The sequence below is a fragment of the Ostrinia nubilalis genome, chromosome 2 (genome assembly GCF_963855985.1).
Source record: "Ostrinia nubilalis chromosome 2, ilOstNubi1.1, whole genome shotgun sequence".
Taxonomy (NCBI): Eukaryota; Metazoa; Arthropoda; class Insecta; order Lepidoptera; family Crambidae; genus Ostrinia; species Ostrinia nubilalis.
Genome location: NC_087089.1, coordinates 3,587,600 through 3,603,018, shown reverse-complemented (window position 1 = coordinate 3,603,018; position 15,419 = coordinate 3,587,600). Strand labels below are relative to the sequence as shown.

Here is a 15,419-nt window from a genome sequence, read left to right as displayed (position 1 = left end):
GCCGAGTTACACGTCTTTGTTAGGGCCCTCGCCCACGGCGACTTTTTGTAGTGAAGCTGCAGCGCGTTTTGTAAACGAGCAACGCTACTAACGCGTTAGTCGCATTTGCAACGCACTACAGAAGCGATTCCAACGCGCTACTAACGCGCTACAGCAGCGCGACTGTAACGATGCAAACTCGCGACCGTGTCGGACGACATGGGGAGAGAACGGAGGGAGGTACTGAATCGTGTTTGCAAATCAAATCAAATTATTTATTTTCATTACATGTGCGGTTTACATCACGACAGAAGCGCGTTTATTTGGCAGAGGGCACACAGCTAGCGACCGCATTGCGACTGTATCGATGCTAACACGCGACAGAATCGCTACAAAAAGCCGCCGTGGGTGAGGGGCCTTAACTTCGCTACCGTCACCATATCGTAATCAGACTCTCGGAACTCTCGATTTTTCGACGAAACACAAAAGGACCGACGATGCGAGAGACCGAAGACCGACGAAATATACAACATAATAGGTTTTATAAAGCGCCGTCTGAAAAAGAATTCCGTGAATTGTGATATTATATCAAAACAGTTTGCAAAATGTGAAATGCTTTTGTTGAAGTTTATTTATATTGCTACGATAAATAACTTCCGAATTGCAAAGTAGGGTTGGTTTGAGCTATCTTACAAGCTTCATAATATTTACGTTAATAATTTAGTAAATAAACCAAAGGTTTTGATTCTTGCTCCGCTTATGTATAATGAAGAAGCGGTTTGTTTATTTACACAACATTAAAATGTAAGACTTTATTAAACACCTGAAATGGCTCCGTCGGACGGCTAACGTGCCTTCCAAATTTAATATGGCTCATCTGAAAATATTGATTCAGCCTTGAAATGTACAAACAGGAAACTAAGGAAAATAGTAGAGCAAAAATCAGATCTATTAAATTTCCAATTCAACAATTTGTAGTGCATCAATTACTAATATTCCCGTTAATCCCTCTTGAAAGCAATCCAATAACGACACCATTGAGCTATAATCTAATATTCTAATTCATAATACCATAAGTTTCTTCCTAAATATTCCCTACAACGCTAACAATTTCTTTCTTCTTTCCAGCCATCCTGGCCTGTGCAGCGCTAGCATCATGCGCACAAATTGAAGACCCCTGCAAGACAAAGTCGCGCGTGGTGGCCGACGACAAGTACTGTGACAAATACTGGGAGTGCGACAACGGACAGTCAGTGCAGTACGACTGCCCCAATGGTCTGGTCTTCGCTGGCAAACACAGAGGAGTGACGGAGGGCTGCGACTACCCGTGGCGGTCGAACTACTGCGAGTACCCTAAAGTACAAATCAGTGAGTATATCCAGAGGTTATATGTATTTTTAAGTCGACCGAAATCATATACAAATCATGAGACGACACCGATTGAGGATTTTTTTTTACTGGAATGCAGTCTCACAAATTGAATCCATCAGGCATGCTGCTGAATGATGTTTCTGGACCTAAATGACCCAATTTCTGAACGTAAATTATCAAATAAGTAGTTTACCGGAAAACGCAGCGTCGACGACCACCCACAAGGTGGACCGACGACATCGTAAAAGTAGCAGGAAGGCGCTGAACGCAAGCCGCTACCAACCGGGCAACATGGAAAGCATTGGGGGAGGCCTGTGTTCAGCAGTGGACGTCCTATGGCTGAGATGATGAGTTTTCCCAGCTGATTATCAATACGTCCTATCACTGGACACTAAAATCTCTACCTATAGTCTGTAAGCAATTTTTCTCTGCGTAAATAAACTTCTCTTGGTCTTCGACTCGGTCGTACGTTTATCAAGTAGATAATCATCGTGTCATTCTTTTCAATATGCGATCACCATTCAAGATCTTCTCCCAAGACATTAAAGCAACTTTATTTCACCAGATCCCCCAATTGGCACGGAGCACTGTGACTGGTTGTACGGCATCTTCGGGCACGAGACCTCCTGCACTCGCTACTGGACCTGCTGGAACGGGACAGCCACTGAGCAGCTGTGCATCGGCGGTCTGCTGTACAACGAGAACGCCCACTCCTGTGACTGGCCTGAGAATGTTGACGGCTGCCAGAAACATCGTAAGTTCTGTTCTTTTATCTATTAGAACTGTGATTCTATCTGTTTGACATTTTGCACTCGCTACTGGACCTGCTGGAACGGGACAGCCACTGAACAGCTGTGCATCGGCGGTCTGCTGTACAACGAGAACGCCCACTCCTGTGACTGGCCTGAGAATGTTGACGGCTGCCAGAAACATCGTAAGTTCTGTTCTTTTATCTATTAGAACTGTGATTCTATCTCAGTTTGACATTCTGCACTCGCTACTGGACCTGCTGGAACGGGACTGCCACTGAGCAGCTGTGCATCGGCGGTCTGCTGTACAATGAGAACGCTCACTCCTGCGACTGGCCTGAGAACGTTGACGGCTGCCAGAAACATCGTAAGTTCTGTTCTTTTGTCTATTAGAACTATGATTCTATCTCGGCTTAATGACGTCCTGCACTCGCTACTGGACCTACTGGAACGGGACAGCCACTGAACAGCTGTGCATTGGCGGTCTACTGTACAACGAGATCGCCCACTCTTGCGACTGGCCTGAGAATGTTGATGGCTGCCAGAAACATCGTAAGTAGTTATTCTATCTCCTGTAATTCTTCTTTAGCGGCTTAATTGTTATCTCATGATAACTGTGTACTACTGTGTAGTAGAGGAGACTAAATGAGCTGATGCTCATAGGTAGGATACGAACCAACCGCAGGTCGCTACCAACCGGGCAACATGGAAAGCATTGGGGGAGGCCTATGTTCAGCAGTGAACGTCCTATGGCTGAGATGATGATGATGATGATGATGATGACAGGAGCACGACTCTAAATTTCTCAGCGGTAAATGAAATATTTGGTCTACACACTCCCCACGCTGGCCAAACTAGTTTGAGAGGCCTGATCATTTTTTGTCCCCTAGTCGTTTTTTTTTGCATTTCCTGAAAAAACTATCCTTAGGTACCTTAAAAGTAGTATTTTATCGAAGAAGAGCAGGGTCGTCTTTAACCTACAAGGGGCCCTGGGCACATAAAGATCAAGGGAGGCCCTTCTCATCTGGAAAAAGATCTTTCATGAGAACAGACCTCCTCGATCGCGGGGCCCTGGGCACGTGCCCAGAGTGCCCAGTGGGAAAGACGGGCCTTTAGAAGAGTATCACAATAATCGAATAAAGTTCATTTCGATATTCGAGATAGGTTCAGAGAAAATATCGATACCAATTTCGATTTCATCCGTCAACGGCCGCTCGAGCGATTATCCGGTACAATGATCCGCCATCAATTATACACTGTTACATAAACACCGAATAACGCCCGGTATTTTATGCCTTATTACCCACGCTATTAGAGTGAAAGTCTGATGATTGATTGGAGAAACGGATCGATTATCGACATGTACGAATGATCATTAAACTAATCGAGTGCTTTGTTGCAAATCGTTTTTGTCTTAAGAGAAGCGGAGATACCGGCAGAAATCATGATGTATCGATTAATTAACAATAATGAGTAATGAGTGGCTTAACAATTACAATAACTTTCGATTGTTATTGTTACTCTCGGTGTTGTATAAAAGAGCTTTCATCGTAATTAACACATAGAAACTTACTGTAACAAATCTCTTGGAATCGCATTGTCTTAGACTAAGATAACAGACTAGCACTAATTAATTAAGAGATTATTGAAACAATTTATTTTAGAAATTAAGTTTTAATCCAGTGATTTTCCCATACTTATTTTAAACCACTTAGCATAAAAATTACAATACATAAAGCGATGCCAAAAATGAAGTTTCAAAAAAAATTTCCTTGACTTTTAAAACTAAGAAATTGAACTAAATAAATGCATTGCAAGGATTCTTTTTACTTATTTACTTAGCTTGACTTAGCACGTTTTACGTCATATTATTACCTATTGGTGTCTCCTCAGGGCTCATATCTAGGGTTACCATTCTAAAAGTTTTTTCAGGACATGTCCTCACTTTTGGCAATCACCGTCGGACTTTTAGACCAAAATTTTAATCGAGTAAATAATAGACTTCCTTGTAGATGGGAAATCTTAAGATGATAATATGAAATTCAAATCTTTTCTAGGTATATGACAAATAACTGGACTACCATAGAGCGATGCACATCTTTATTTCATCATCCGGGCGTTTCAACAAATATCCGGATTCTTGTCAGGTCTTTATTTAACATGGTTACCCTATATTAATCAAGGAGCAGGTTTAATCAGTGTCGTAACGTGTGAATAGGCACCAGATCATTTGTCTGTATGTAGATCAGCACAAGGTCGCCCGGTCGGATACGTGCACGCATGTCCAGCAATCATAGTAGAGTCCCTGTAGACTAGACTACAGGCTTTTTGTCGGCCGATAGTTTTTTCGGGCTGTTGATTAGTATAAACATATATTGGTCCCTAGAGCGCACATTACACCAATTCGGTATCCGCTCATTCCTCTAGTCTGCTAGTCTGAGGACTAGTTGAGTTTTTTTTAATGGCTACGCTATGCCTCTTGCCAGCTAATTTAGTTAGGCCAGTTTGGTCAGCTACCAATTTTTATGAACAATCGGCCGATACCAAATCGGATTATGTGCACACGTTCTACACGAGTAAACTATCGCCCGAGTAGGTACATACATCAAAGTACAGTCATACTTTATTGATATAACATCACCCGTACCTATTAGTCCTATCCTACCTACTATAATATTATAAATGCGAAAGTTTGTATGGATGTCTGGATGTCAACATGTTTGTTACTCTTTCACGCAAAAACTACTGAACGGATTTTGATGAAACTTTACAGTATTGTTGTTTGTAACCCAGAATAACATATAAGATATAATTTATGACGATCTGTGACTGTGACAAACTAGATTTCACGCGGGTCGCGGGTGAAGCCGCGGGAAAAAGCTAGTATTTGGATAAAGCAATCAGTGAGATAAGAGAGACCTATTTAGATGAAATTGATTTTTAAAACGCATAAGTACTTACAGTAATTTCTCACCGAAATAAATAAAAAATCCTTAAAATGTATTTAATACTGATTGCAGCTGGCACAACTTTTTCAAATTATCCCTTCGTTCGTGGAAATGGAGGAAGATTCTCATGACAAGAGAAATGGCCGGGAAGAATGTAAATCTTAAGCTTCCAATTCAAACATTTCAATCAAATATTGGCGCCAATAAATCTATTACTCGTATCCGACAGAATTACGTCCTTCAGTTTCTTTTCATTCAGAAATTCAAGATGTCATAATTTAACAAGATTTCCCTTATTTAAAACTAGCTTTCCGCCCGCGGCTTCGCCCGCGTGGAATTTTGTCTGTCACAGAAAAACTTTATAGCGCGCGTCCCTGTTACAAAAACCGGGATAAAAACTATCCTATGTCCTTTCCCGGGTCTCAAAGTATGTCCATGCCAAATTTCATCAAAATAGGTTCAGTGGTTTAGGCGTGAAAGAGAGACAGACAGACAGAGTTACTTTTGTATTTATAATACTAGTATAGATAGTATAGAAGTATAGATGGTTGCGGGAAATTAAGCTCCAATTCCTAAGAGTTCAAACTTTTAGTTATATTGCTTTTCCTTTTAGTATTTAGCTTAAAGTCTTAAAACACATTCCCTTTTAGAGCCAGTCTGACCTTTAAGAAGTTTAATCCTTCGTTAGTGCTTCTATAACGTGAACAAACAAAGAAGTAGCTATTTTTGTTTTACTTTTGACTTAAATTTTTGATTATAATGTTTGCTTGCTTAGAATTTGTGAACGTCTAACTCAGAGAGCTGATTTAGAATTAACTTAGTATGACTTCTAAGAGAAATTAGAAAGATAGAGCGAGAATTCAAGCTCCGGCGGCAGATTTATGTCCCATCCTAGATAGCGGTCAAATACCTGCTTGGCATGCATGAAAAAAATTAGCTCAAATCGTGCTCCGCTTGTGCTCGGCTCCTCTAGAATAGATGCCTGTCTGCCTGTGAATTGTCGCCGTAATTTAATCGTAAAACAGGCACGTTTCGCAGTCGCAGATATTACAAATTCAAATTGCGACAGTGGACGCCATTGTTTTCAGTTTCTGCGAAACTCATATGAGGAAAGTGCAAAAATAGATAAAACATGAGAACCTATTTGTTTGGGGTTGCATTGTCGAGCAAACATTGGAACTATAGAAGGCTAAAATGCAAAGAGATTTTTAAGTACTCTCTCCATGTAACTTAATACCTACTTGTTAAAGGAAATTCTTTTCAAGAACGTTGGTGCTTAGAGATATTTTGGGACACGTAAATCTTTCGTAAAACAAGCAAAAGTAACTTTCAATAAAATTTTACTACAGTATGTACCTATCTTCTAATGTCGTTAAGTGGTGAGAAAATTTAATGAAAGATGTGATTTGATTAAAATAATATATCTCCATTGTGTTAAAAAAATCAACCTTTTGCGGGGCGACCTTTTTATTTTTAGCCTCCCAAATTTCATTTGATTAGTTAATTTAATATCCGTGTAGGTTCCAAGGATTTTCTTTTTTATCGAAGTTTTTTTACAACACTTTTTTGAAGACATTTTCTGATTAAAGTTAAAAATGATAGGTATAAAAGCAATTTATATCAAAACTTATAACAGCTTTAGCGTTTGAGGCTAAAAATAGATTGTAGTGTTTGGCCAAATCACACAACACTGATCATGTTCCTATAATTATACCAGTGCTCCACAACTACCATTAATTAAGAGCAGTGATCGCTGTGCATAAACACTAGCGACCCGACCCTGCTTCACACAGGTACAATATATTTTATTAAACCTAAAAACCTTAATCTTGAATCACTCTATTTAAAAAAACCGTATCAATATCCGTTGCATTGTTTCTAGCATACATAGGGACAGAATGGGACAGACTTTGTTTGTATTGCGATACCCTGAGAGGTCGTTGTCTGTGGCATGGTATTAACAATCTTTAATTGTCAAAAGAATTTTTATTGATACCATTACAGTACTTCTAAAATGACTGCTAAACCTTACTGAAACCATTAAACTAACTTCTCCATTTTTTCCAGCTCTCTGCAACGAAGATCCCAACGGCAACGTGCCCCTAGGCAAGTCCTGCAACAGATACTGGCAGTGCCAAGGGGGCTACCCGCGCCTGCAGAGGTGTCCGGCGATGCTGGTGTTCGACAGACGGTCGCTGAGGTGTGTTGTGCCGCCCACGGAGGAGTGCGATGTGCCCACCACGACCGCCCCCCCACCGGAGGAAGAAGAGAACAGACCGGTAAGAATTAGGGTTTAAAAAAAAACTCATATTAAAACGCATTTGATTTTTACCCAATGAGGGCTATCGTTTTAGCGCTCACCAGTTAGCGCCACTGTAGAGTAAGGTCCTGTCACTTGCTAGTAGCGAAGACAGTGGCGCCAACTTGTGAGCGCTAAAGTGGTAGGAGGACTATCGCATTTGCACTCATCAAGATGGCGCCACTGTAGAGTAAGGTCCTGTCAATCGCCAGGGGTACCAACTGTTAAGTATAAAAACGATAGCCCTCATTGCGCCAGAAGGAGGGTTATGTTTTTGCAAGTAAGCTTAAGCTTTTAGAAAGCGCTTTTACACGTCCGCGTCCCAGTATTAACCCTACCACTGCTGCGGGAGAATAAATGGGCCAGTGCTGAGAAGAAGCAGCGCAAGAAAATATCACAGCAGTGGGAAGAGGATTAACTTCTTATTTCTTTATTTTCTTCATCTCCTTGAGAATGTAAATGGACACAAATAAGAAGTAATCATAAAGAAACCATGAGACGTTATGACGACATGACGACGACACGATGAACATTAATAATTATTAATAACCAAAAATAATAATTAATACAAATAGCTATAAGATTGATGATAGATTAATAGTATCAGACAAATTCTAATGCACAGATAAGCTCAATGAGTCACAGATTTCTCAAAACCTTTGGCGCCATGATAGTTATTCAACTTCGTCCCTTCAACTGTTTTTCGCGACGTAGTCTGTTTTTCTCCCAGACACAATCTAAGAGAATCTCCTTCTCTCACCTTTTCTCTCGGTCATTGGTATAATATTATGTGGGAGGCAATATTTTTCCTTATATTTTACCTCGAACTACTTCCCAAGTAGAGATATTGACCTAAATTAGGAATCCCTAGAAACTAAAGCGAAAAGTTTGGCCATATTTGGCTATTCTAGCAAAACGCCCAGATTAATTTACGGAACTCGAACTAACTTCCAATCTCCCGATTAGACTTTCTAAACTAATATTAGTTGGCCCATTCTCTATTATGGAGATAATTAGGGACTTATCATATTTGATTTTGAATTATGAGCTACATTTATAACTTTGGTTCTGTACACTACACTTATTTAGTACCTACTAGCTTTCCGCCCGCGTGGAATTTTGCCTGTCACAGAAAACCTTTATCACGCGCGTCTCTGTTTCAAAAACCGGGATAAAAACTATCAAACCGGGATAAAAAGGACTCAAACTATCTCTATGCCAAATTTCATCTAAATCGGTTTAGTGATTTTGGCGTGAAAGCAAGACAGACAGACAGAGTTACTTTCGCATTAATATTAGTATAGATTGATAAAATAATATAGAATAGGTAAGGTATTTTTTGTACTTCAATTAATAAAGCTCCTAAGATAATTATGCAGCTCTCTAATCTCTACTCTGTATGTCACTATCAAATAAATAGAGTGAAAAGGTAAAATAAAATTAAAACATCTAACTATACAGGATGTTAGGTAAATTGGTATATGAGCCGACACTAGCCTATGTTAACATGGGCATATAAATGGTATGGTGAAGTCAGAAATTTGATATCATCATTTTATTTTTATTTATTTTCATACAAAATAAATTTTATAAAATCCGATTTGTATGAAAAATAAAATAATTAAAATGAAGATAATATCAATTTTCTGACTTCACCATACCATTTATATAACCATGTTAACATGGGCTAGTGTCGGCTCATATACCCATTTACCTAACATATAGATTGAATAGTGACGTAATTTTACATACAGGCTCTACTAGGAAACAGTTGACACGTGCACAAAGTCACATGCTAAAGTATGTTCATAAACCGTTATTGAATTTGGGGAACGTTCTCGGGATTTCCAATTTTAGGCTGGAGTAACATTTGCCCCTTATCAAATAGATTCGATTCAACCCCTTAATAGGGATATGGGAACCCCTCCTGGCGTTGACACATATTGTGGAGATCAATCGGTACGGGCCTGTTCGAACATAAATTCAGTTATGGATTTTCCAAGAAGTAGGTATAGCGGCGTCTCAGAACTCATGTCGTGGGTCGAATCACGAAAAGGCGTAACTGATTTTTATCAATTTTGCAGGAGCTATGTTTAAAGATAATATGAAAAATTCGGTTCGGGCCCTTATTACCAGTCAATACTGGCTTCCTGAAAAATAATTCAGTTACGATTTTTTGTGAGGTTATAAAATGCATGTTTTTTAATAACATGGTGTTTGTTTGGTTTAACTCAATATCACGGTAATATGTACTATCATACAGTATTGTATCTTCATATAAACGGACGAAACGCAAGCTTTCCTTCGAAATTCAATTCTCGGTATGCGCTCGACATGCAAAAGTCGGGGGTGTCGCGAATGTGCCACAGTAATAAACGGACGATGTGTTGTTTTTTAAACAGTAAGCGCTCTTTTTTTTATAAAAATAATTACAAGTACATATTTATACAGGGTGTTAGGTAAATGGGTTTATAAGCCGTTTATATTAAAATTATTAAAATGATGATAATTATCAATTTTCTGTTCTGACTTCACCATACCATTTATATGCACATGTTAACATGGGCTAGTGTCGGCTTATAAAAAAAACCCATTTACCTAACACCCTGTATAATAAACAAGCATTTTGTACGCCTCAATCGAGGCGCATACATTTTACGGTCGCAAATTTAAGATTAGACTAGCGGCCGCCCGCGACTTCGTACGCGTGGATCCCGTTTTACCCTTCATCTATCTTACGCGGCGCGGTTTAGATTTTTTCATACAAATGTTTTTTCCCGCGAACTCCCGTTCCCGTGGGAATTTTGCAATATCGTGTTGTAACTAAGCTTTATGTTTACTAAGGTACCTACATGCCAAATTTCAAGCGTTTAACTTAAGCGGTTTAGATTTTTCATACAAAAGGATTTTCCCGCTAATTCCTGTTCCCGTGGGAATTTCTAAGTATACTATAACCTGCCCAGGAGTATGAAGAATAATTGTACCAAGTTTCGTTAAAATCCGTCGAGTAGTTTTTGTGTCTATAAGGAACATACAGACAGACAAAAATTTTACTGATTGCATTTTTGGCATCAGTATCGATCACTAATCACCCCCTGATAGTTATTTTGAAAATATATTTCATGTACAGAATTGACGTCCCTACAGATTTATTATAAGTATAGAAGGTAAGATTTGTTAGGGGGCGTCCATAAATTACGTGAGACTTTTAGGGGGGGGAGGGGGTCAACGAAAACCTCACTAAATCTCACGTGGGGGAGAGGGGGGGTCTCGGAAAATATCACGTAATTTTTCCCGCAAGAAATAGAGTAAAATGGCCAGAAAACTGGGTTATTGAAGTGAAAAAAAATGATTTTTTTATGATGATAATGACAATTTATTCCAAACCGTCTAATCCGCATTTGTGAACACTAAAGATGCAGAATAGGTAAATGTCGAAATTAAGAAAATACGAAATAAAAAAAAACGTCATCGGCATCGCTATTGCGTAAAAAATTGGCCAAGTGCGTGTCGTGCCACGCGCAGTGTAGGGTTCCGTAGTTGTCTGTCGTTACCACAATATATTTCAGAAGCAAGCAATTACTTCATCTAAAGTCACTTTTCATATTTTCTTCTTAGGAATTTTTACTGGTTAAGAAATTGTATAATACATGAGTCAAATGACTATTACTCTTAAACTAAGTAGGTAATGTATATTAACCGTTGTAGTTTTCCTTGAAAAAATTCATCCCCACTTTACATGCAGGGGAGCTACCCCAGAATTTTTTTTTTTCATAATTTTATTTTACCGTTTTTTCGGCGTGATTAATATACATACCTTCACAAAGTTACAGCTTCCCAGTGCCAATAGTTTCCAAGCGAAACCTCGGACGGACAGACAGACATATCGAAACTATAAGGGTTCCTTGTCAGGACTACGGAACCCTAAAAAATGACATTACATACGTATGAAAATATTATGTATTCGTAGTTATAGTTACATAACAGAAAAAAATGTTTTTATAACAATGTTTAACTTGACTTTTAGTACATTTTTTAACTACTTATTAGTTTACATTTTATTAATATTTAACCATTAGTAGCAAAATTTAACAATTAGTTATTTTAACTATGAATCAAAAAGCTGATCCTAGGTTGAAGCAATTGCTTGTCTTACTAAACGACGGGAAGCTACGGAACCCTGCACTGGGTTACTGATTTTTTCATATAAATCTAATAGACTCGAAGCATAGACGTTGCAAAATAGGCATTTATTAAATATCACGTGAGATTAGGGGGGTGGGGGAGGGGGTCAGGCAAAATCTCACCAAATCTCACCAAGGGGGGCGGGGGGGTTGAAAAATGGCCAAAATTGTCTCACGTAATTTATGGACGCCCCCTTACCTACTAAATCTTAACAAAAATATATTTTTTTAATTAAATCTACTAATCACAAAAAACAGCATGCATTTTTATCCTATTTCATTCAAGAAGTATTTTGTTTGTCAAAATAAAAAAAAATACAATCACAAAATACCTACATTCACAAAACTAACAAACAAAAAAACTTAAAAGAAATTCTAAGTAGGCAGATGTAATGAAAAAGGGTCTGCAGGTGGGCAGCCCTATCGCACGCATGTTGTCATACTGTGACGTACCGCGCGGCTGTTGACATTTATTTCAAAAATATGGTCGAGTTGGAATACTGTTAGTATAAGATCCCGCTATACAACGACCTTCACCGAGATGCTTATTTGATGAAACATATTTTATATTCAATTTAATATGTCAATAATTATATTGCTTAAGGGTTGCCTAATAAATTTCAGTCCAGGATATGATTAATTAATCATTAAAAATAGTTTTTTTTTTAAATATTTCATCGGTTTGACTATTAAACAAAGTCCATACCAATCGAAAGTATGAAGCCCATAGAATATGCAAACGTTAGGTTGCCTATTCTTTTCCAGTCATGACTCTCGGGTTGCCAGGTATAAACAGGTAAATTGATAGAGCATTTTGCACCGGTCTGATAATTTAATCAAATTTAAATGAAAGTAAAGTATTTTTTAATGATTAATTACTCATATCCTGGACTGAAATTTATTAGGCAACCCTTAAGCAATATAATTATTGACATGTTAAATTAAATATAAAATATGTTTCATCAAATAAGCATATCGGTGAAGACTATCGGTCTTATTCATAATCATTTTTCACATTTTATCAAATGCTTATTAGAGGTTTATAAAACGTTTGATAAAAATTGTTATTCATAATCGTCATTTAGCGCTAAAATCCTCTTTTATCTGTGTGATAAGTTATCGAGAGCTCGGGCCTTGTTTAAAGCTCTAATAAACCTATTTTAACCTAACTTTTATAAATGTCATTTCATATGAATGTCACTTCGTTGGTTTATTTATTCAAAATATCCTTGCTGTGATCCTTGCTTGTGAAAATGAATGCTATAAATGCAATTGTGCATTTAGCCAATAATGCCGACCCAGCGCGACGTAGAAAGCTCTACCGCCAACGAAGCAACCCATTCGATTTGCGGGACCTAAATTTTAAAATAAAATATAGGTTCAATAAGGACACAGTGCGCACCATCATAGATTTGGTGGAAGATGATCTGGTTCAGAGCGCTAGAGGTGGTGGCACGTGTCCTGAACTGCAAGTTTTAGTGGCCATAAGATGTTGGGGACGTCGTGAGGTAAGCACAAAAAAGTGTTTTATTTTATCCCTTTGTCGTGGCTGCTATAATTATTTTCATACATTTTCAGGTACAAGATGATGCTGGTGACCTCCATGGCCTAAGTCAGCCGACAGTGAGCCGGATATGCGCCAGAGTCGCGCATGCAATCGCGAATAAGGCAAATTCCTTCATCAAAATGCCTATCACTATAGGAGAGCAGGAAAGAATTAGTGCCAAATTTAGAGCAATTAAAAATTTTCCTGGGGTGATAGGAGCCATAGATTGCACCCACATTAAAATTAAAAAAACCGGAGGTGACATGGCCCAGTACTATATTAATAGAAAAGGCTATTATTCCCTGAATGTTCAGGTAAAATATATTTTGATTTTATACAGTTTACAACAGAGAAAGATTTGTTTTAATAATGTCTATAATTTTTACTTTGTATGATCTAAATTTTAGCAACATTCAACACTATATTATTGGATGGATTACCTACAGGATACTGTTTTTTTTATTTTAGGTTGTCTGTGATGCTGACCTCAAAATAATGGATATAGTGGCTAGATGGCGAGGCAGTACACATGACAGTCGAATTTTTATGGAGAGCAATATAAAACAACGATTTGAGGATAGGCAGTTTAGAGGACGCCTTATTGGCGATTCGGGCTACCCTCTTCTGCCATATCTATTTACACCTATTTTAAGGCCTAGTCGTCCAGAAGAAGAAGCATACAATAATGCTCACATCTCAACTAGGAACACTGTTGAAAGGTGTTTTGGGGTGTGGAAGCAGCGGTTCCAATGCCTACTCCATGGCTTACCAGTAAGCCTCCAAAATGGAAAAGCTGTGATCATAGCATTGGCTGTATTACATAATATAGCCATTGATATGAATGACACATTGTTAGGTAAATGTTATCAATTTGACTGTACATAAGGAATACAAATCTTTATGACAAAATGTTGACAAATTCATAATATTTTTCAGAACAACATATGGAGCAGGTCCCTGTAACTCCGCAACTTTCGACGGAGAACAGTGTTCACGACAACCGACCTTCATTGTTGAGGCGTAGGTCGCAGTTGATACTACAAAATTTTATAAATCAACATTTTTGAATGGTACTAAAATACATTTTGATAAATTCCAACGATTTACTTTTATGTAATGTCATTTGAGTTCATGAAAATGTTGTATTTTAATTTTTCAGATACTGTTCCTGGCATCTTAATGAAAATAAAAAGAATATTTGATTGAAAAATACCTGTATTTCAATTTTCAGTCCAATTTGTTACTATCACAAAAACAAAACCTGTAGTTCTCTTTAAAAAAGCAATTATTCTGCAAAAATTCAAAACAAATTACTTTATATCACTAATTTAAGTACAATTAGTTTCAACAAACTTACTTATTAAAAATCACAGTTCAATTCTTTAAAACAAAGAAATTGCTTAAGTATAAACGTTTCTATTCGGAGGTTATCAACCTTCTACATTTAAAACAAAATAACCATAATTTACACTATTATTATAAAGGCGAATGTTTGTGACTAGGCATATGTGTATTTACTTTATATCACTAATTTAAGTACAATTATTAAACTTACTTACTAAAAATCACAGTTCAATTCTTATAAACAAATAAATTGCTAAAACAGATAGATTATATAGTCTCGAATAACATATAGGCTTCTTTTTATCCTGGAAAAATGCACAGATCCTGTAGGTTACAGAAATAGTAGTCTACGCAGGCGGAGTCGTGGGCAACAGCTAGTTAATAGTAATCTCAAACTCTTATTAAGTTATGACTAGTAAACATATTCATAGCCGTCTAAATATATTGCAGAAACACAATCAAAATGCGGATTGGAACTGCATAAAATACAAATTAAAAACAAACAGAAGTAAGGGAGGAACTAACTTATTATTTAGAATCTGTTAGTACTTGAAAAACTTTAACATCAAAAGACTTATTATTCTTTATTAATGTGAGTGTAATATTTAAGTTTTTCCTGTAATAATTGATGCTCAAGATCCAAGTTTCTCCCTTTCTTCCGTTCGTTTTCCATTTGAACTTCATGCAGTTCAATCCGGCATTTTGATTCTGTTTCTGCAATTTCGGAAATCCTAACTTTGCTTAAATCAATTAAGCCTTCTTTGTTTAACAGTTTCCTTTTTTTTTTGATTGCTGGTGCTTTAAAATTAGGTTTTGCTTTATTTTCTTTTGCCTCTACTTTTTTATTTTCTTTATCTTCCAATATGCCTCTAGTAGTACAAGCATGTGTATCTTCTATTTCTTCATCAAGTACCACCAATTCATATTGGATTTCTTCATTATTTATCAATTCCTGATCTTGCGTATTTTGAGTTGATTCCTCCTCTTGAATGTTAATTA

General features: G+C 37.5%; 2 protein-coding genes across 2 annotated transcripts in view; both read left to right on the top strand.

Moving 5' to 3' along the window:
- Positions 1–15,419, top strand: part of LOC135080115 (protein obstructor-E-like) — an 82,948-nt gene that overhangs the window by 65,165 nt on the left and 2,364 nt on the right. The window contains exons 3-5 of the mRNA XM_063974804.1: positions 1,108–1,347; positions 1,916–2,104; positions 7,115–7,326. Coding sequence (XP_063830874.1) covers positions 1,108–1,347; positions 1,916–2,104; positions 7,115–7,326 — 641 coding nt within the window. The remainder of the gene's footprint in view (positions 1–1,107; positions 1,348–1,915; positions 2,105–7,114; positions 7,327–15,419) is intronic.
- Positions 12,523–14,269, top strand: LOC135086103 (putative nuclease HARBI1). The gene is made up of 5 exons (XM_063980878.1): positions 12,523–13,038; positions 13,109–13,390; positions 13,545–13,932; positions 14,013–14,146; positions 14,236–14,269. The coding sequence occupies exons 1-4, from the start codon at positions 12,784–12,786 to the stop codon at positions 14,141–14,143; spliced, it is 1,056 nt and encodes a 351-aa protein (XP_063836948.1). The 5' UTR covers positions 12,523–12,783; the 3' UTR covers positions 14,144–14,146; positions 14,236–14,269.